Here is a 24,111-nt window from a genome sequence, read left to right on the forward strand (position 1 = left end):
GCTTTGAACTCTTAAAGGGGTAAGACCCCACAGTGTGTTATTGTAGTGCCGACTTCGCTGTGGCCCACATCCTCACAGTGTGTGCTGTAGTGCAGGATCTAAATGGGTTTTCTCAGTGAACTGCTATGGTATTAAATAGGATGTGAATGAGTTAATGCGTGCTAATTTGTACTTTAAGTTTATCTATAAAGCTGAAGATGGCCCAATGAAAGGGGCCGAATCTAGTCCTGAATAAAAGATAATTCTTGTAAGTATATTTTGTGTCGACTAGGAGGAGCAATCTTTTCAATTTTCATTGTCATTGTAAATCATCAACACAGAGATGAAACTAATAAATTATGTATGTGGTATGTTTCGAGCTGTCAGTGGAGAGTTGGCGTGGAATGACATAAGTAGACAAATAAGCTTGAGTGGAGCATGAAGATAACGTTGCACTAGCTATGCGTCTTGGTCGGTGTGCTATTTACCAACTGATGAGTCCAACTTAGCACACTGGGGCAAAACGCTGGCAATCAGAAGTGAGTTAGCTGGAAAATTTATAATGTCCGAAAACGGACCATCATTTATATTGGTATTAATTAATTTTATGTTGCAATGACACAGATAGGTTTTTTGGCATTGATGGGAAAGGAAAGGCCTAGGAGTGGGAGGGAAGCGGCCGTGGCCTTAATTAAGGTACAGCCCCAGCGTTTGCTTATTGTGAAAATGGGAAACCACGGAAAACCATCTTCAGGGCTGCTGACTCTTCATTCTTTCTGACTTGGCTGCCCTTTCTTCACAATATATGACATAGGTATTGTTTTTGTTGCAAAGTTATTGGTTTAAGTCATATGTTTGTTCTTCAGAATCATTTTGTTTTCTCTATTTGCAATCTGTTGCATTATAATATTCAACTCTTCTAAATCATCTTGGACTTCTCTGAACCAATGTTTTTTTTTTTAACTTTTCCAAAAGTAGTTAAATAGTTGTTTCAATAGCCTTGATATATGACAGAAAAAGGCAATTCTCCCTTTTCTCATTGTGTCTATTATTGACTCACTTTCCCAGTATACTATTGCATTAGGTAACAATCTCCATTGTCCATCTACCTGATACTTTTTATTAATTATTGTTCTGATAATCCTTCTGTCAACGTTCTGCAGTCTATCCATTGTTGATTTGGTGTTTTTAAATAGTGTTTCACTAGCGTAAGTCACTTCAGGCTTAATGACGGAATAGCAATGTTGAAATTTGGCATTCATCAAAAGAGATTTCTTCCTGTATGTTGGCCAGGTAATTCATTGTGCATGTTTTAATTTAAATGTTCTGCTTTCTATTGAAGCTCTCTCACTGGAGTTCCAGGTTACAATTTTACCAATATATTCAAACTTATTTACAATCTTAATTTGTTTGGTTTTGTTTAGTATAATAGTTGGTGCTTCAACTTTGAAGTTTGGAACTATTTTTGTTTCTTCAAATGGAATTTGTAATCCAACTTTAGTTGCAATTTTTCAAGTTCTTCTATTTTAAATTCAGCTTCTAAATTATTTGCAAGTAGTTCAAGATCATCTGTGAATGCTAAGCAATTAATTTTAATATTTTTGCCAATCTTGATGACCTTCTCACTTAATTAAAGATTTATCAGCATAAGAGAGAAATGCAATTTATAAAACCATCAACTTCCCGTATGTATGGGCTGCCAACAATGGACAAAGTGTACAACAGTCAAATAAAAAATGTGAAGGCTACACAGTAAATCTATGGTCAGTGCATACAGTATGATTTTGCAAAATATTTGAAATGTCTCATTATTAGTTGCCAATTTAGCCTTTAGACATACTTTCTAGTCTTGGTATGCTACAATCAATCCTTTCATCATAACATTTTCTACATTGTTTTGCCTAACATTCAATAGATTTTAGATTTTAACCCTGTTTTACCACAGTTCACATGAATTTGATTTAGTTCATTGCTCTAACTCAAGTCAATAACAAAAGCACACAAAAAGCATCAGTGAGACTGCACTGAAAGCATACAACTACCATTCATGATTCAATCACAGTAGCAGAAAATTTACACAATGAAAACACCAGCCCTCCATACCATAATATAAATGCACAATACCACTGCTTAAGGTATGGCTTGGCAAGTTCATAATTTTTATTGCCCAAACTCATACACAAATGAGCTATAGAGGGTCCATGAGAAACTGCTGGCCTGGCAAGTCATGTGAAGGAGTCAGCCAGTTAGGTGAGTGGCTTCATTGTGTGCTACATCACCATACCAATTTTTATGAACACTAATTTCCATTAAAGCTAAATGTGTTACTTTTATGGTTCACAGTAAAATAAAACAAACAATTACAACGTACTGAAAATTTTCTGTTACGAGCTTATTAGGTAAAGCACAGTTAAAAAAGAAAAGCCTTACTTATAAAGACTATGGACCAAGTTGTAATCCAGGTCACCAGCTTTCTGACAGCCATGATCGATGATCCTATCAATCAGTTCCTTTTCTGATTCTGATATTAACTGGAAAGAAAAGTAAGTCAGCATGCATCTGGAAACTCAACACAGCAAACACAAGCTTTGTTAAAACAAACTTGTTCATCAAAACACAATGTCAAAGGCATCAAAATACAATTTAAAGAAAGGAAAGATGTCACATGCCTCAAGTTTGAAATAGGTTTCGGGTGAATGATGGAAAAAGTAATTAAGAAAATGATAGGATATTAATTCTATTAGCATACGCATAATTTGTTTGGATATGAAAGGAGCCCAAGAACTAAACAACATGCTATGGTTGCTTTCTGTAATCAGAAGGAAAGAATGCGAGCCAAATTGAATTAATGCCATAAATACTGAATTCAAGACATTTACAATAGCCAAGCTATAAAGAACTGGATGTGAGAGATATCCAGATTCAGAACTTCTTTGACAATGCAATATGAGCAAACCTGCTAGAAAGTAGCTCAGTTGGTTATGACTTATCTGTTGTTAATACAGAGTCTATGCTGAAAGCGATACTGCTGTTTCCTTGACCACCTTATGCATTCTATTCCTCATTCTTTCCTTCTTACTGCTTACAGAATCATGAGTAGAACAGCACAGTTTACACAAATCAATAATCAATACATCTACTTCATCTGGAAGTTATGTCGAGGGAATAACAGGTATGCCATAAGCCTGCATAGGTACAGTATATCACCTTGTAGCTTACAGCACTCACAAGGGAGTTAGCACAACTTGCGTTCGCAATTGCAAAAACTTTCTGGTTTGTATTTAAGTGTTTTACATGTACATTACAAATATGCACACAATATTTGCCATCGACAATTACATTGCACTTTACAATCATGCGCATGTTCAGGAACCGCGTTCAAAATATGGGTTATTGGTAGCTCTTGGCAAAAGATTACGAGGATGAGCATGTTCACAGAGTATAAAGTGCCGAAAACAGAGATGCTTATCACAGTAAGAACACTTCATGAATGCTTGCAATAAGCAGTTTTCCAAGTCACACGGCTTTTGAACATCAAAAATACGTTCGGGTGGTGATTGAAACCTCTCTGGTCTGAAGTCATCATATCCAGCTATAGTCCAGGAGTACCGAACAAAGTCAGCGAAGACTGGAAAACAGATATGATTGTGTAGAATGCATATCAGCAATGAAATGGAATCCCTCGACGATGGTGTGAACTGATAGTCGTTAAGGATAATGTGATCTTCAATCCGCTTCAGCACCGCCTTGAACTGTCGGAAGAATAGCACATCAAGTGGCTGAATGTAAGGTGTGCACCCAGGAGGGATGGTCTTGACTGTATACACTATATTTTGAGGTCGGATAATATCGATATGCGTTTTGTCACGATATGTCCCGGGGGAATCAACCAGAAGAAGAGACTCCTGTGCTGCATATGGGAAGTAGACATCTTGAAAGAATTGTGTCATGATTTGTTTCGTGATTAGGCCGGACTTTGAAGCAACTTGAACCAGATTTTGTGGTTTCAGCATGTGTTGCGCTACTCGCACTCTAAAGTGACTATTAGGTTCCTGGTAAATTACCAGCAACATTGGAAACATGTATCACCTTGCCGAAGTAATGGGTTGGATGGAGTTAGAATGAGTTGTTGCGTGATCACTCCACACCGGAATTATCTCCCTTGTAATGCAGAGTTCGCGATGAGTGAAGTTCTTTTCATATACCACTTTGATCGGTATTATAAATCTGTATACGTTCCATGGTATTCATTAAGGTAACTTTGCGAAACTCATTACATTGTTCCTTCACGTCACCATCTGTATTCCAGGCTTTAGTGGTTACACATTTTGTCATTGCCCGTGAACCAAGATGGTGTCTCTGTTTAACTCTTTCGCTGCGGAAGTCGACTTTTGTCGACTTACTTCCCTATAGCATTCGCTGCGGAAATTGACTTTTGTCGACTTGGTACTTTCCTGCTATAGTTTCCACGCACTTCTTTAATAAAGGCGCATAAATAATACATACATCTATAGTCATGTATTGACTATGTACTAAGCATTGTTTGAAAACGTTGCCGCGAATACTGGACCTATGTTTAAACAATTGTTATCTTTCACCCGCCCACCAACATTCCTGTCAGCTGTCTGGCCAATAGCAGGCTTCACTCAGCAGCTATGAGCGAGCGGAAAAACATTAGCAATGACAGTGCCGAAATCTTCTATCTTTTAGTGACCGATTCTGATTCAGTCTGTTCAGTAAATTTGGACAATGAAACAAGTGATGATGTGCATAGTGGTTGTTCAGAAGAAAGTGCCAACGAGGAAGATCTTCATTTTGTTTCGGACTAGCGGGATATTAATGATGGCAATGAAACATCACTAATGAGAGGAGGAATATTGTACAATAAGCTTCAAAAAAGGGCAATTAGTGCTCCTGACTTCAGAAGTTCTGTCATAATCGGACTTCTACAAGAGTATCAGCGCAGTCCGCCGGTGAAACGAGGAAGACCTTCTGATTACATACCTCAAGCACGCCTGACGGAGACGCACTTTCTTGGGGAGCAGCAGGACAAGAGTCACAAACCTAATTGTGTTGTTTGTTCCATATTACCAGCAAAATGTTCAGAGAAAGGAAAGGGACTGTGCAAGAGTAAATAGACAGTATTTTTTTGTAAGAATTACCCAGGGCAGCCTGCAATGTGTCCGGTTCCATGTTCGGAGATGTATCACAGTAATGTGTGTTTCAAGGTCAAATGTCACTGCTAGTTTGCTAAAGTTGAGCTAAAAATTGTGCAATGGTGTTGAATGTCACTAACCTTTAACAAAAATTAAATTTCAGTTCATTTGGAAAATACGAAAAAAATTACATTTTTCTGTAAGGGTTCTGTTTAAAAATAGTGCAGCGAAAGAGTTAAACCGTGCAACCCATCCATGGATAGATCCAGTGAATCGAGTCAGTCCTATTTCTCGAGACTTTTCTAAACCCCAAGCACGAATATCCCTGTTGTGAACATTAGCGCCCAGAACAGTTCTCGCCACCCTGAATTTTTCCGCTACATAATCGTCAAGCAGGGGAAGTTTTGAGCGCTGGCCTAGCTCTCCTTTTTCTACTACATGACATAAATATCATAGATGATGTACGTCTTGCACCATACGATATCGTTTCCGTACTGTATTGAAGCTTAATCGTCTGGTTTTCCCAGAATCTTGGAATGAAATTATCTACTTTGCCTTTTCAAAAGATACAGCACCCCACCTCTTCCTCTCCGGTGGGCTTGGCAGATACGCAGATGACTGGCTTCCATCACTTTTTATTAACGACTCTTCCTCACAGTCAGGTTCTGGATTGTCCATAACGTTTTCACAATCAGATAAGTCTTCCTCTTCGTATTCATATTCTTCAATATAGTCTATTGTATTTTCTTGATGTATAATATTACGATTGTTTGTCATTGTTTCGTCTATCACATTGATTATGAATGCAACTGCATTTCTCTCACTGTAATTTCTCTGGATCTTCACTTGTGTTTGTAATGGCAAACAATTATACTCACTATATTGGTAGGATTCATTATCACACGATTACGGTGACGGTGACTCGCTACAAAATTGGAAACACCACAAACAGAAGGAACTTTATGAACGGTCAAAGCAGATACAATACAGATGGAGGTCCCTATTATACTAGCTTCCTTGCTCTTATGTGGAATGTCTGTCTGGTTCCCCTAGATGTCGCATCGGCAACTGTGTCGGGTGACCTTGGACATGGTTCGGCGTGTCGACCATAGCATACACGTAAAATAACTAAAGTAGCTAGAGAAAACGTTTACGGTGTCTAAAGTTACTAAAGCCACAATATCATGTTAGATATGGTATACTTTGAGCGGAATAGCGAATCTTCGGAACTTACAGAGTACTTGGTGATGGCACTTAATTTATTCAGTGTTGTAATCAGCACCTCAAACATATTCATACAAATCACAAATTACCTGCAATTGCGATCGCAAGTTGTGCTAATTCCCTTGTCAGCCAAGTTAACTTCAACACGTAACTTTTATTCATTACTATAATGGAAGGAAAAATGAAGAATTAAAAGATGCAACACCACCTCTGAATTTAATGCTCTGACCTTTGTAGATGATGTAGTTATATGGGGTGAAAATGAAACAAGTCCAACAGAGGCAAGGCTAAATGATTGGAAAACAATATTTAAGTAGTCTGCCTTTAAATAAATCAATCTAAAACAGTAGTGTCACCAGTTAGTCAATGGAGCATCCATATCAACATCACTCTGGATAAAACAAAATTGGAAGAAGCCAAACAGCTCCAGTACCTTGGAGTGTGGTGACAATAGATCATCTCTAGAAATAGAGTACATAAAGGAGCATAGTTTTACATCTAGCAAAAAAGGTTCTCTGGGATAAACAAGTCTCTTTATGGTCACACCTAGTATTCTTCAAGAGCTTATTTGTGCCAATTACCATATACAGCACAGATAATATCTGTATATATTAATGCATTATGACTTTTTTTTTGCTATTGGCTTTACGTCGCACCGGATAGGTCATATGGTGACGATGGGAGACGAAAGGTCTAGAACTGGGAAGGAAGCAGCCGTAGCCTTAATTAACGTACAGTTAAGGGAAACCACGGAAAACCATCTTCAGGGCTGCCGACAGTGGGGTTCAAACCCGCTATCTCCCGAATACTGGATGCTGGCCGTACTTAAACGACTGCAGCTATCGAGCTTGGTAATGCATTATGACAAAGGCTATTGCACTTGCTGTTTAATGCCAAATAAATTATTCAGTGAAACCTGCATACCAACCAAAACTTGTACAATAATGGGTCCAGATGTAAGGATATCTGTGCTTTTCCCTTCGATTCAATACATTATTCAAAACAAGTAAAAGGAAAAATTATTAACTTACTTAATCTTAATGGCAAATAATAATAAGTCTGAATAGAGTCTCCTGAATATTTTCCACCATCCCACTGCAGATTTTGAAGAGAGAATTCATATCTAATGGCATGTTTCATAAGAGAGGCAAGTGATCTGTCACCTTTAGTTTGCAGAGAAACTAAGAGGGTTTAGTCCATAAGATCAGGAATAATAATAATAATAATAATAATAATAATAATAATAATAATAATAATAATAATAATAATAATAATAATAATAATAATAATAATAATAATAATAATAATAACTGTAATTTAATGTCTCCTTTTCCTGCTGATGATCTTAGGAAATGCTTAAATAGAAGAATTTTGCTGTAAATAGGATTCTTTAAGTAGCCCGTTGATCTACAGACATTAGATTTTCATATTTTATCACTTAAGTGTCAAATGACTAGGGCCGAATTTAATCTTGCAATCTTGACTACAGAAGGTGGGAACCTAACAAGCTGTACAAGACTGCTATCTCGCAAGAACTGTACTGGCATCAATTGAAATCAACTGAGATGAACAGAATTAACCAATATGTTGAAAGATATAAGTTCATAGTTGCAACCATCTGAACCTTCAAAATGCAAAAATTTGTTCATATTTTTTTCACAACTGATTCACTTTCATACTTTACTATGATGTTAATATTCTCCCTACTCATCTCATTATCACCAGACATGTATGGTAAAAGCAAAAACTGTCCCTGTACAAGCCATAAAGACCCCTACGAGAGTAGGAAATAAAGGCTTTCATTAAACTCAATCTCAGCACTAAGTGCAATAAAGTGATTAGCCCTGTCCATGGTCACTTTTGCTTTTAATCAGGTACTCATTTCTGTATTCATAGGTTATAAACTTCATGGTTCTTATCCATATTGAATTGCAAGTACAATGTAATTATTAAATTAATGTAGTAATGGTCCACCTTTCAATACTATAATATGTAATATTCTAAATTACATTAATTAGGGACTAGTTTCGGCCGGGGCTGGCCATCTTCAGCCTTAATATAAAACACCTAATAACTAAACAAATGTACAGGCACACAACTGACATAAAACAAATGAAAACAAATATATACGAAGTGACATTAAAAACTGGGATGGAATTATGAATAAATTTGAAAATGAACTAGGTTCTAACATCTTGAGTATGTTCATCATTGAGAATAATTTCAAGTATTAATTTATATACACAGAACTGTTAGTTCTAATACTGCTGGGAACTGGTAAATGTTGATCCTGTAGTTTGTCATCAAATCTATTTGTGTGGTGTTAGCTATATGTAATCCATTGGACACTGCTGTAAATAACCACTAGCTGACGGGGAACTGTTAGATGTTGTTTCATCCTCAATCAAAATAATAAATGAGATGCTCTCATGGTGCTTGTTAAATCTTGCTGAAAATGTTGTTGGACATTGTCAGCACAGCACATGAAGATGTGGTTAACATAGATACATTGTGTCTGGTATAAAATTTTTGCGATTCATTGCGGTGCCCATGAAGTTAACCTGATAAATTAGATAAAATTAAATTAATGAATTGAATGAGAGAATGTGTTAGTTACTGTTAATGTGTTAATTACTCATTTCTGTGCAGAGTGAGTGAACCCTAGGGTCCTATGCCTTTCCTGAGGAAGAATTCTTCCTTCTAAACTTCTGAAATGATGACAGAAAGGTAAACCTATGTCTTTCCCGATAAACTCATTACGCCTTTACTGCCTCGGCTAGGCAGCTTCTTTGACCTTCCTTGACTTTTAATAAATTGTATTCTGTTGTTCAGACATGAGAGTTTACTAGCCTTCATCCTGGGGGGCTCTGTAGAAGGAAGAAATTGTAGGGGAAGGCCTAGACTGGAATATATTGGTCAACTAGTGGAGGAGCTGGGATGCCAATCTTAGGTAGAATGAAGAGAATGGCACAAAACTGGAACCTTAGCAGAGCTGCTGGAAACCAAGCTTAGGGTTGTAAACTATAGTAGTATTCTGTTACAAACCATAGCCTATTCTTATTAGCTTTACAAAATCAGGCCTTCATTCTTGTTGGCAGTGTTTTGTTGACTTTACTACATATTTTAATATAATGAGTGATTTTATCTTATTTCAACAACTCAGCTCTTTTGAGGCAAATTTAATTTTGCCTTTTAAATATAAAAGAAACCACACTGTCCCTAGAGACTGAAGAAAAGATACTAAAAGTATTGACTGAAATTCTATAATTGATACCTCTGTATCAACATGGTACACATCATACCAACAATAAGTCAGTGCTGTATTTTAGTCATGCTCGTTTAACATGAAGGATTGTGAATATTTTACTTTCAGACACTTACTAGCAACTGCTTTTTTTTTTTTGCTACGTCGCACCGACACAGATAGGTCTTATGGCGACGATGGGATAGGAAAGGCCTAGGAGTGGGAAGGAAGCAGCCGTGCCCTTCATTAAAATACAGCCCCAGCATTTGCCTGGTGTGAAAATGGGAAACCACGGAAAACCATCTTCAGGTCTGCCGACAATGGGGTTCAAACCCATTATCTCCCGTCCCGGATGCAGGGATGGACCTATTTAATAGATGCTTGTGCACAGGGGTGATCCTGGAAACGGGGAGGTTAGGAACTATGAACCGACTGTACAAGAGGAAAGGTGACACAAACAGCATAGATTCATACAGAGGAGTGGCACTTGAGAATACAGCAGCAGAAATCTTCACAAAAGTACTAACGGACAGGCTAAATGCACAAGCAGAAAATTGTCTCCTGGACTGCCAGTTGGGCTTTAGAAGAGGAAGGAGAACTCTGTTAGCAGTAAGGGCCGTAGTAGTGGAAATAGAGGAGAAGCTAACACATCCAAATGGCAAGTATTTTGTTACAGTAAAATAAAGGTTTTCTCAGGTCTACCTTTTCAATACAATGTTTTATTGTGAATCAATCACATGTCATAAGGGTACTAGTTTCAGCACCTGTAATGTGCCATCATCAGTGCTAGATGCAAATTGAACAATTATATAGACATATCTAAAACAACCTAAAACACATTACTAGCCTGTGTATGCCCAGGTTAAGTGAAATCTACAATATTTATGTTGTCTATGAGTTGGCATTTGTTCACTTAAATTAGGTGGTTCCAAAGAAGTTGAATTGGTCTTATGGAGATCGTAGTGTGACCTGAGATTGAGATTCCCACTTCAATTTGAAACCTTGAGCAGCATGTTTAACATATGTGTTGGACTGACAGAAGGAGCTGGACTCCAATTCAACTTCTTAGGAACCACCTAATTTAAGTGAACAAGTGCCAACTCATATAGTCAACAAATATTGTAGATTTCACTTAACCTGGACATACACAGGCTGAACTACACAATATTATATAAAATTTACGATGGAGTCACTATAAGAATTTTATACCGCAGCATTTCAAATTGTACCATACTTTTAACTTATTTCATGTATCATCATAGATGCTAGTAACATGTTTTAAAATGTGTTTTAGGTATTTTAGGTATGTGTATATAATTGTTCAATTTGCATCTAAGGCTGATGATGGCACATTACAGGTGCCGAAACTAGTACCCTTATGACGTGATTGATTCACAATAAAACATTATTGTATTGAAAAAGTGGACCTTTGAAAACTTTTATTTTACTGTAATCCCACTTCAATACAGAACAAAATTAAATTTATAACTATTAGTGAAGTACTTTGTTGTTTCACGGATTATATAAAAAGCCTTTGACCTAGTAGACAGAGAAATTTTATAAGGAAGTTTGGGAGCATGATTGAAACCTTACATCCAACCATATCAGTAGAGAAGAATACACTCTATTACAATTACATCCAGAAAAACGATGGAGTCATTGTATCCAGGAAAGTGAAACAAACAAATGGAGTCCTACAGGGATACCCAATCAGCCCAGTTCATCTCAATATAATCAGAGTAGACATCACAAGAAACATGAACAGCGACATGATAATAGGAACCCCAAACAAAGCTGATTTACAAGCAACACTAGACAAACTATAAAAATGGGCAAAATAAAATAAATTCCACATCAACCAGCAAAAAATGGTACAAAGTACATTATACAAAGGGGAAAAACCAGACGCACTAGACACTCTGACACAAATTAATAGTCTGTTAAAAGGTTGAAAAAAGCTTTAAATACCTGGGAATAATGCTGCAGTCAACACTCAAAGCCTTCAGTTTACTCATAAAAGAAAGCACGGTGATGGCAATGAGAGCGATGCAAAACCTACTGAAACTGACCCAACTATCCAGTCATACTGCAATGACACAGTTCAAATCTGCAATAAAGACTACTCTCTGCTATAGGACAGAAGTAATATGGGAGAAGTTAACAGTAGGTCATCACAAAAGAACAGAGAAAATTAAGGCAAGGTATACTGAAACTGTATACATCATCAATCACGTATGATTATTCAGCGTGAGTGGAATATATTTTCAAAGATGCTAATTACAAAAACATAACAGCAAAGTATCACATCTTTCCTGATATAAGTTTGACGTGTACGGAAGGGTGGAATTCACAAGTGCTGACTGCAAGAGCAAATAACAGGGGACTTTTTATATATGTAGGTTATGTCATGTTATTTCAGGCTACAATTATGTACATTTTTTAATGCCTATAAATTATTCCAAACAGTATTTATGCAATGAGAGGTGATAAATTACATCATACAGGATGGGGAGCGAAGAATATCAAAGGATGAATGACGTGTATGGTTAACCTGTATTGGTTATACAATGGACTACGCAAACAAATCTCTGTCTCTGTATGCTTTGTATTCTTGGATTCAATGTATGTATTCATCTTATCTGAGTCTTACCCACTTGTACTGGTGAATTAATACTACAGTGAATATTTTTAAGTCACTGAGTTCAGAGATAAATCTTTTATTCCACAATGGTGAATAATAAGTCTTTATTACATGACTAGCTGATGTACCCGTGCTTCGCTACGGAATTCTACATTTTGTACAGAATTCTAGGTTAGGTAGTGTACGCGTTGTGAGCAAGATTGTATGAAATTGCATAGCTCTTAACGTTACCCTAGAAACGTGACAGGGAAGTCACCAAACATCTTTTCTCCTATGAAGACGGAGTTAGGGAATTTTCACTGTAATGGTAGACACTCACTCTCCACCTGCCTTTTTACATCAACAGAAAGACTGTCTTAGTGGTTTTCCCAACTGAAATGAACATACATTACAATGACGTCAGTAGGAAAGGCGCGATTAAAAGCAATGCTTTTATATGAAATACTTGATCAAATAGAAAACCACACATTTTCTCACTTTTAATGAACAGGACTAAGCTGCCGATCTAACAGTCCAAAGTTCCAGAGCTGGAATGACCAACCGCAGACTGCCGTGAGCCATGAACACTCTTCATCGAATATTGGAGTGTCCCAGAGCAAAAACTATGCTCTTTTACTAATCTGTTTCCTAGGAGTACCAGATGAGTCAGAAAGTATCAATTCACTGCCCTGGCGGCGGAAAAATCTGACTTGGAGGCAAATTTTTCCTGCAAGCCAGAGGAGAAACCCCCTCTTCGCTGCTAATTTGCAATAAAATGAATGTAGATTTTAATAAAAATGAAGAGTAATAACCTTTTCTTAAGGAACGACTCTTTTCAGGGTTGAATTTTGAGTTATTTACTGAACTGTAGTGCTATAATTTGGAATAGCCCTAATTGTTATTCTAGACCAGGCCATATTATGGATACTACTACTACTACTAATGTACTACTACTGCCTTAACTATGCCCACTGCTCATACAACACAGCGCGTCAGAGTAGGGAATGAATAGCTGGAATACTATGATGAACCAGTGTGTTACGTACCAGCTGTATCAGAAAATTTATGAACCAGAGGAATGGCATGCTAAAGAAGAAAGTTTTCTAACTCCCCGGCTATTTCCCGCCAATATTCAGTCAGGCTATTATAATCTGTACGCAGCAGTAATCCCATCTATCGGAGTTGAGAGGCAGCATAAGTGACAAAGAACATCACAATAAACAATGGTCAATGTAATGTTACTGTTAATCAATGTTATGCGCTTACAATATTGTAGGCCTTCACATTTAGTTTTCTTCCGACTCTGAAATACCACTCTTATCATAGTCGGTACGTTAAAACTGAATAAAACATAAATGACCGGAAATTGTATTCCCTATAACTTTTGTTATGTAGTACTTTTCGATAGGACCAATAACATAGGTATTTAAAAATTACATTTTAGGCACCTTCCCCTAAACTACAATTTCATCCAGGGTAAATAGAATTGTTTATAGCTTAGACTGTAGTGTCTTATTCCCCGGACTCTATATACCAATTTTCACTAAATTCTGTCAACCCATTTTCTCGTGGCTCGGCGTTGGTACAGACTTAGCAACCAAAATACAAATTCATGAATGTCTGTGTTATCATAGCTGGTACGGTAAAAATTTATAAGACATAAATGGTTCACCGATATGACCACTAATAATATAAATATTTGAGAATAAAATGTTAGGCCTATCACTAAACTACCATTTCTCTCAGCGTGAATAAAATTATTTATAGCCTAGATTTTAGTGGCTCATTCTCCGACTTCGCATACGAATTTTCAATGAGATAGGACCACTAATAGTGTAAATATTTAAGAATTAAGTTTTAGGCCTTCCCCTAAACTACCATTTCACTCAGAGTGAATAAAATTATTTATAGCCCAGATTGTAGCAACTTTTTTCCCGACTTTGCATACCAATTTTTATTAAAATAGGGCCACTAATGACATAAATATTTGAAAATTAAATTTTAGGCCTTCCCCTAAACTACCATTTCAATCAGCGTGAATAAAATTATTTATGGCCTAGATTATAGCGACTTATTCCCCGACTTTACATACCTATTTTCATTAAGTTCTCTTCAGCCGTTTTTCTAGTGATGCGTGTACATACATACATACATACAAACAGAAATTACGGAAAAGTAAAAAGTGCATTTCCTTGTTACTATGGACATGACCGATACAGAAATACCATTCTTTTCAAATTCTGAGCAATGTACAGACAAAACTCTTATTTTATATATATAGATGTGGAACTGTAATTTAACATGTGTGCGAGGATTCAGTGGTTGAATGATCTTCAATAAATAGCATACTGCATTATTTTCAATTGTGGTCACATTGCAGCTGACGTAGTCCTTGGTTCTTTTCACAGCTGAATTAATTATTTTCTAATGGACGATTATCATGGTCAATATTTTTCTAAGCTGGTAGTTAATATGGTCTTCTATGTGAATTACTTAAATGAGAGTGCTTAATTACTGGTGTGTACATTAAGTTGCGTTGTGATGGTGGTGATGATTATTGTCTTAAAAGGAAGTACAACTAGGCAAACATCCTCTATATAACACGAATCAGACAGAAGAAATGGAAGGGATCCGACACTTCAAAAAATGAAGGTATCGGCCAAAGAAAGACAAGGGCCATGAAGGGCATGAAAATGAAACACTCCTTAGGCTTCAAATGCAGTAATACCGTTGGGGTCAAAGAAGAAAGAGAAAAGAAGAGTTGACCAAGGGAAGTTGGACAGGATAGATGAAAGTGAGGAGCCTGGCAGATGTAAGTGGAAGCAACGCCAGGATTCAGCTGACAGCCTTGTGGTCGCCAACTCACACTTTCAAGTTGAGAGCCCTCGGGGTCCCTTTTAGTTGCCTCTTATGAAAGGCAGGGGATACTGTGGGTGTTATTTTACCACTCCCACCCACAAGAAGATGATGTGTTATGAGTAGAGATGGGAATTTGCCTATTTGCCTATTTTATTCCTGTGTTCAGAAACGTAGGCTTTTGAGATATAAATCCATTTTAGGGTCGTTTAAGCTAGATTTAGTTGGTTTTATTGTGGCTATAAATGCCTATTTCAGGGGTTTGTGCCTATTTGGAGTATATTTGCCTATTTTGATGCCTTTTGAATCTATTTTAAAGAAGCCGATTTCTTCCAGTGCATTATATTGTAACTGATGTGTTCGACAGTATTATCTTCTCATTTCTCAAGATCTGTTTACCCCACGAACAAAAATGGGAATTCTTGGAAGTCACCAGAAATAGGTCTTGGGAAATTTCCGTCAGGAGAAACAAGGAACAATTTGACCTTGAAGCCTTCAACCCCTCCAACCTTCTAAGACATATGCGAGAACCAATCAACGTCGAACCCTTATACCTCCTTCTCGATGTGAACTGTTGTACGCGTACGCTTTACCTTCAGACCGTGTTGTGATTTATTGTGAAGAAGAAGGGTGTCTGTGGCAATGCGCGAAGAAAAATCACCGGGCGAGTTGGCGGTGCACTTAGGGGAGCGCAGCTATGAGCTTGCATGCGGGAGATAGTGGGTTCGAGTCCCACTGTCGGCAGCCCTGAAGACGGTTTCCTATTTTTACACCAGGCAAATGCTGGGGCTGTACCTTAATTACGGCTACTGTCGCTTCCTTCCCATTCCTAGGCCTTTCCCATCCCATCGTCCTCATAAGACCTATCTGTGTCTGCGTGGCGTAAAACAAATTTTAATTGCAAAGAAAAATCGTCGAAGTCCTACTGGCTGAAGCGGTGGACCACAGGGGATCCCAATTTCACTATGGATGGAAAGATAGTCTTCTGTCAAGCTTGGCAAGTTGTTTTTTTTTTTTTTTTGATTGAACTACGATCGCATTTCATTGTAGTATTTATAGGCCTATTCTTTTACGTATAGTGGAAAGTTGTTTTGTTTCAATGCTGATTTGTCGTGAACATTCAATAATTTATATTGCTAAAATGTAAATAATAATTTAATTACTGAACGAAGAGTTAGAACGCCAGTGGTCTCTTGTCACAGAGTGGATGAAAATGAAAAATCAGTAATTTGAACTCTGAGTCAATTCCCGTAAAAATTTACAACTGAAATATTTCCTTTCTTTCTTTCTTAATCTGTTTACCCTCCAGGGTAGGTTTTCCCTCGGACTCAGCGAAGGATCCCACTTCTACTGTGTCAAGGGCAGTGTCCTGGAGCGTGAGACTTTGGGCCTGGGGATAAAACTGGGGAGGAGGACTAGTACCTTGCTCAGACAGGTTCACCTTCTATGCTGACCAGGGGCCTTGTGAAGGCATGGGAAGATTGGAAGGGACAGGCAAAGAAGAGGGAAGGAAGTGGCTGTGTCTGTAAGTTAGATACCATCCCGGCATTTTCCTGGAGAAGTGGGAAACCACAGAAAACCACTTCGAGAGTGTGTGAGGTGGGAATCGAGCCCACCTCTACTCGGGTGACCTCCCAAGGCTGAGTGGACCACTTTCCAACCCTCGTGCCACTTTTCAAATTTCGTGGCAGAGCCGGGATCGAACCCGGGCCTCCGTGGGTGGTGGTAATCACACTAACTGCCCTACACCACTACAACTGAATTGTAATTTTTAAAAATCGTGAGTAACTTTCACCAGCCTGTAGGCTTTATTACTTTACTTTATTACGCTTCCGCTAAGCCTTCGCGAAACAGATTGAAGATCGAATGTGGTGCAGTTAGGACGATGTCACAGAGGCTAGACATACATGTCACAGCGTGTTTAACAAGGCTACAAAGACTATCTTCACAAGATCAGGCCAGTGAAAAGACCGTTGGTCTGGATTGGTGAGGTCCGGTTAGTAACCGTAATGCTGGTGGGCGGGTGGTGAGGCAAGCAGAGAGTCTGGGGTGCGTAAGCTCTAGCATCCCATCTAGAGTCTTGCTAAATTGTGGAAAAAAAAACAACCACTAATTACTCTTTGAGAAGCGAATACGCAAGTAATCAGATGTGCCACAATCTTCTTTTTTAAACCAGCTTACTTAATTTCACTGTATTTTTACGTTACATACGTCATATGATCTGATATTCCACCTAGTTTTAATAAGAAATGTCAACTTTGCACCAATATGACGTTTTTTACATCTACTCTCTGGACTCCCTACACATGCTCGTTGATCGTCTTTTTTCTGATACAAATAACATTATACACTTCATTATCAGCTTTTGCCGACACACCTGATTGCTGCATATCAACGGCACACTCAAGAAGAATTTTAACAACAAGCTTTACTATATCGTTCTCATGTGTGTGAATTTAAGTTTTTTTTTTTTTTCATCAACAGGATTTGAATGTTTGTACTTGGAACAATCTGAAACATCCTCGCTATTTTGATTGACGTTGTTCGACAACCGATTTATTTTATTGTGTTTGTTCTGTCCTTGTCCTTTTTAAAGCTTTTTCTTGAATATCTTACAGATGATGATGTCTACAAGTTAGACGAAACATGTCCCATATTATTTAATAATGTTGTTTAAATAAATAAACAATAAACTTATGGTATTGTAAAGGTGGAATATTGAAACTTAACCTTAAAGTATACGTACGACAATACGGACTTTACGATGAAATTTATTTTATGTAATTTCAAATCACGCGGTTTTCTAATTTTCAACGAGGGTGGCACCCTTGTGGTCACACATGATGCAAGATCTATTACAGGCAACAGAAAATTGTCTTCATGACAGCTCACCCGGCTGACCAAAGCCGGCGAATAGCAACATATAAAATGTTAAAAAATCTGAGATTTGTAGTGCCTCTGTTTTAAATCTTCTATATTAGTAAGAATACTGCTCGAGGCAGCTTGGTGAGTCTCTGGCAAGCATATAGGAAGGATCTCTCCTCAACGCTACGCCGGTATCGTTTCTCGTCATTTTTATGATTTTTTCACCCGGTGAACTCGACAGGAAACTGCCAGATTATAACTGAACATTTTTGAGGACAATTTCCATGTAAATTACAAATTCTCTTGTTCCTACTTTAAAGTTTTGTACTTCTAGAAACATCACCTCTAATAATATTTCTCTTTTTTTTTTTATGAAACAAATGCATGTTTATACTGTCTGACTCGTTGGCTGAATGGTCAGCGTACTGGCGTTCGGTTCCCGGTCGGGTCGGGGATTTTAACCTTAATTGGTTAATTCCAATGGCTCGGGGGCTGGGTGTGTGTGTGGCGTTTTCAGCATTAGACATCATCCTAGGTAGGGCCCTCATTTTCACAGATATGCAGGTCGCCTAACAGGCTGTCTAAGAGAAAAAGACCCGCACCAGGCCTCTCCGGAGGCCATACGCCATTATTATGTTTATACTAAGCATTATTGCCAATTAGCTCAGCTGTAGGAATATAAGAACATTGTAATGTAAGTCAATTTTATTATTTTTCAGAACAGTTGTGAAAAGATGCCATATAGATCAACATAGAAATACTGCGATGCATTTCATATGGGTAGAGAAAGCGTTGTCATCGCAGCTTTTCTACCAGTCCACTGTGAACAGCGACCAACAACAATTTTCTATAGACCTGTGCACTGCAATGGTGGGAGCTAATATCCCCCTGTATAAACTGGAGCATCTCAGACTTCAACAAGCTGCCGGGAGCAATCACCGGGTTGGAGACGTGTGGCTTTCCCCCGGTGAAGTCATTCAGGGTTGTGTACGAAGTCAGGAGAAATTTTGACTGAACCTCTGGGAAGGTAGCCGCTGTCAGTAAAAAGTTCCATAAGAGTCCTGCAGCAGAATCCATGATGGAAAAGGATGGTAAAAGTAGCCAGGGTGCTACGAGGTGAGGTAGATGAAACAGTTGAATTAAACCCAGATGAAGTGGCTTCATTGAAGTTTAGTCCAATCACTTCCTGTGATGATGTGAGATTTCTCTCAGTACAAAACATTCTGCCCGACAGGAGAACAAGATTGTTACTGGGAAACATTGAAACGTTGCTTGTTGTAAATTCATTTTATAGTAATTGTGCGTGTTATTGAAATATAAGTATTTTTTCATGCCTATTTTACATGTTAGTGCTTATTTACATGCCTATTTTGGCTAATTTAAGAGCCTATATGCCTGCCTATTTCAAGTTTTTAGTGCCTATAATTCTCGTCTCTAATTATGAGCAACTGTTGTTTGGAACAGTCCAGAATATCAGAAGATTCCCTAATTAATGAGCCTGTAGTTGCTCAATGTTGCCTGATGTATGGAATAGGACAGCTTTTTGCCCTATTTTGGTGATTTATGATGTTAGTGAAATGTAAGTGGTTACTAGAATTTGCACCAAGTGTCAACATGTTCATCTAAGTCCATTTTCTTTATCGTAGTTACAGTTGTGATATTCAACTTCACTGAATATTATCCATGAGTTTAATTGCGATATGCAACTTCAGTTAATTTGACATCCAGCCCATTTTCAGCATACTTTTGTGAAATTATAGGACATGTTCAGAACTTGAGTTTATAGGAACATGCTACATTCAATTTACTATCTGTAATTATGAACAATGGTTGTATCACATTTTAAGATAACAGTGACTCAACATTCATTGTGTATTGCACTGGAGGAAGTTTTATTATTTTATGCTATTTTCTTGAATATAATTGTGTATGGACTGCTGACTGCAGTCTTTGATTAGTGTGAATCTTATCATCATCATCACCATCATAGAACCGCTCCAATTTGCTGGGTAGGGTGATGTTGAATGAGCCTTCGCCATCATTGTCTGTCCGGAAATGCCTTCTCTCTCACCACTGATGCCCAGGTCCCTCTCTTCTCTCCACATCACCTCTCAGTTGGTATAGTCTTCTCACTGGCCTTCTTTCTTCAACCGTTCTTTCTAGGCATGCACATGGTGTTCTTGTGCCAGGCCTTTGCTTTACATATCCATATCATGTTAAGTCTCGAAGTCCTTAGCTTCTCTTCCATCGCGTCCATTTCGAGTTCCATTCTGGTGTCATTGTTCCTTACATGGTTCTTGCATGTTTTTTGGAGGGTAGTTCATAGAAACTTCATTTTACATGCTTGCAATTTACTAATGTCTCCTTCTTTCAGTGTACATGTTTCTAGACTGAATGTGAGAATGGGCACAAAGTATATCATCTCGGCTCTCATGGGCAGTTTGTTATCCCAAAGTAGATGTCTTACAAGGTTGTAGAAGTTGGAACTGCTAGACTCTCTGTTTACTATTTCTTTATCTGCAGTACTCTTGTCGGAAATCATACTCCCAAGGTATTTGAATACCGGTACACATTGACTGTTTTTACCTCCAAGCTATCTTACTGTGATTTATTTAGGGTGTGATACATTTACTGGGAAATATTATTCTCTTTTATATGGATTTAATTTACCTCCTATGGCACATAGTACTGGTGGTACATGGATAGATTCCAGCCAGCTATTGTAGATATTTGGAGCCAATGAGGAATTAAGGTGTTTAAAAATAAACAATGTGAGCACTAAAAATTTGAAAAGCAAGTGATATGTGAATACTAAAATTTTTAACATATTGAAATATGATAAGTTTAAATTCAAGAATTAGATTTTTAATTTTATTTAAATCTGATATAATAAATTAATTTCAGTATTACTGAACTTTGAATTAATTATGATAAAGATGAAATTCAGGACTAACACAATGAATTTACATTAAAATTCTTTTAAATCAATAATTCTTTTATAAGATGAAATTAAGGTAATCACGATTAGGAGAAGTGCATTATTATTCATATCAATGATATGTGTTTTCAATTTTTTTTTACAAAAGTTAAAGATCATTCCCATAACCATTCATATTTAACATCAAGGATATGATTTTGTGAATAAATTAATTTTTTAAACTATTATTTTTTTAATTTCATAAATAGGCCCTACTCATTGAACTTTAACCCCTATCTTGTATACCCAGTACGACCCTCAGTAGTCTCAAACAGGTTCAGTACTTGAAGGGAGTTTGGATAGTCAGTAACAAGGCTCTATCGAGATTGGTGTATGAGATAATAAAAGAGATTCTTCATAGAAGATATTAAATTAACCTATTTGCCGACTCTATCATACCTTACCAAACAATGTTAGACAGAGGAACCAAGAAATGACAAGAAATCAATCCATTCTTCTACTGTGTAGAAGCAATGAGGAGAAGAGTTGGATGAAAGAAAATTAGGAACTATGGCACAGATAACAAGACCGACGATACAAGGCTTCCATCGTAAGATCTGCAACAACAAGGAATTCCATCACTAAGAGACAAGACAGTGACTGCGGGCATGAGCGCTGCTATGAAATATGACCTGTATCACATAACAAGGAGTCATCATAGCAAATGACACAGTGTGAAATGTGCTCTTTCAAATGCTTTCATACATACATACATACATACATTATCATTATAGACTGTTATGCCTTTCAGCGTTCAGTCTGCAAGCCTCTGTGAATTTACTAAACGTCGCCACAAACCTCGATTTTCAACTAGTGTTGTTGCCTCATTTAGTTCTATACCTCTTATCTTTAAATCGTTAGTAACCGAGTCTAACCATCATCGTCTTGGTCTACCTCTACTTCTCTTACCCTCCATAGCAGAGTCCATTATTCTCCTAGGTAACCTATCCTCCTCCATTCGCCTCACATGACCCCACCACCGAAGCCGGTTTATGCGTACAGCTTCATCCATCAAGTTCATTCCTAAATTAGCCTTTATCTTCTCATTCTGAGTACCATCCTGCCATTGTTCCCACCTGTTTGTACCAGCAATCATTCTTGCTACTTTCATGTCTGTTACTTCTAACTTATGAATAAGATATCCTGAGTCCACCCAGCTTTCGCTCCCGTAAAGCAAAGTTGGTCTGAAAACAGACCGATGTAATGATAGTTTCGTCTGGAAGCTGACTTCCTTCTTACAGAATACTGTTGATCGCAGCTGCGAGCTCACTGCATTAACTTTACGACACCTTGATTCAATCTCACTTACTATATTACCATCCTGGGAGAACACACAACCTAAATACTTGAAATTATCGACCTGTTCTAGCTTTGTATCACCAATCTGACATTCAATTCTGTTGAATTTCTTACCTACTGACATCAATTTAGTCTTCGAGAGGCTAATTTTCATACCATACTCATTGCACCTATTTTCAAGTTCCAAGATATTAGACTGCAGGCTTTTGGCACAATCTGCCATTAAGACCAAGTCGTCAGCATAGGCCAGACTGCTTATTACATTTCCACTTAACTGAATCCCTCCCTGCCATTTTATACCTTTCAGCAGATGATCCATGTAAACTACGAACAGCAAAAGGTGAAAGATTACAACCTTGTCTAACCCCTGTAAGTACCCTGAACCAAGAAATCATTCTACCATCAATTCTCACTGAAGCCCAATTGTCAACATAAATACCTTTGATTGATTTTAATAATCTACCTTTAATTCCATAGTCCCCCAGTATAGCGAACATCTTCTCCCTCGGTACCCTGTCATATGCTTTCTCTAGATCTACGAATCATAAACACAACTGCCTATTCCTCTCGTAGCATTTTTCAATTACCTGGCGCATACTGAAAATCTGATCCTGACAGCCTCTCTGTGGTCTGCAACCACACTGGGTTTCATCCAACTTCCTCTCAACGACTGATCGCACCCTCCCTTCCAAGATGCCAGTGAATACTTTGCCTGGTATACTAATCAATGAGATACCTCGATAGTTGTTGCAATCCTTCCTGTTCCCTTGCTTATAGATAGGTGCAATTACTGCTTTTGTCCAATCTGAAGGTACTTTACCAACACTCCATGCTAATTTTACTCCTCTATGAAGCCATTTCATCCCTGCCTTCCCACTATACTTCACCATTTCAGGTCTAATTTCATCTATTCCTGCTGCTTTATGACAATGGAGTTTATTGACCGTCCTTTCCACTTCCTCTAGCATAATTCACCAACATCATTTTCCTCCTCTTCATGAGCTTGGCTGTTCGCAACACCACAAGGATGATTTCCTTTTACATTGAGAAGACGTTCAAAATATCCCCTCCACCTCTCCAGTGATTCCCTGGGATCTATTATGAGTTCACCTGAATTACTCAACACACTGTTCATTTCCTTTTTCCCTCCCTTCCTAAGATTCTTTATTACTGTCCAGAAAGGTTTCCCTGCTGCTTGACCTAGCGTTTCCAGGTTGTTACCAAAATCTTCCCATGACTTCTTTTTGGATTCAACAACTATTTGTTTCGCTCTGTTTCTTTCATCTACGTACAAATCCCTGTCTGCCTCGGCCCTTGTTTGGAGCCATTTCTGATAAGCCTTCTTTTTACGTTTACAAGCTGCTCTCACTTCATCATTCCACCAAGATGTTCGCCTTTTCCCATCTTTGCACACAGTTGTTCCTAGGCATTCCCTTGCTGTTTCTACTACAGCATCCCTGTATGCTGCCCATTCACTTTCTATATCCTGAACCTGCTTACTGTCTACTGTTTGAAACTTCTCACTAACCATATCCATGTACTTCCGTCTTATTTCCTCGTCGTGGAGATTTTCTACCCTTATTCGTTTGCAGACAGATTTCACTTTCTCTACCCTAGGCCTAGAGATACTTAGTTCACTACAGATCAGATAGTGGTCTGTATCATCGAAAAATCCGCGGAAAACTCGTACATTCCTAACAGATTTCCTGAATTCAAAGTCTGTTAAGATATAGTCTATTATGGATCTGGTACCCCTGGCCTCCCATGTGTAGCGGTGAATAGCCTTATGCTTGAAGAATATATTCGCAACAGCTAAACCTATACTAGCACAGAAGTCCAGCAAACGCTTCCCATTCCCATTAGCTTCCATATCTTCTCCACATTTACCAAT

At 37.9% G+C, this 24,111-nt stretch overlaps 1 protein-coding gene across 1 annotated transcript in view; it reads right to left on the reverse strand.

Annotated features, from left to right (window-relative positions):
- LOC136874726 (protein FAM91A1) overlaps positions 1-24,111 on the reverse strand; it is an 86,702-nt gene that overhangs the window by 53,992 nt on the left and 8,599 nt on the right. The window contains exon 4 of the mRNA XM_067148393.2: positions 2,410-2,510. Coding sequence (XP_067004494.2) covers positions 2,410-2,510 — 101 coding nt within the window. The remainder of the gene's footprint in view (positions 1-2,409; positions 2,511-24,111) is intronic.

The sequence above is a fragment of the Anabrus simplex genome, chromosome 1, assembly GCF_040414725.1.
Source record: "Anabrus simplex isolate iqAnaSimp1 chromosome 1, ASM4041472v1, whole genome shotgun sequence".
NCBI lineage: Eukaryota > Metazoa > Arthropoda > Insecta > Orthoptera > Tettigoniidae > Anabrus > Anabrus simplex.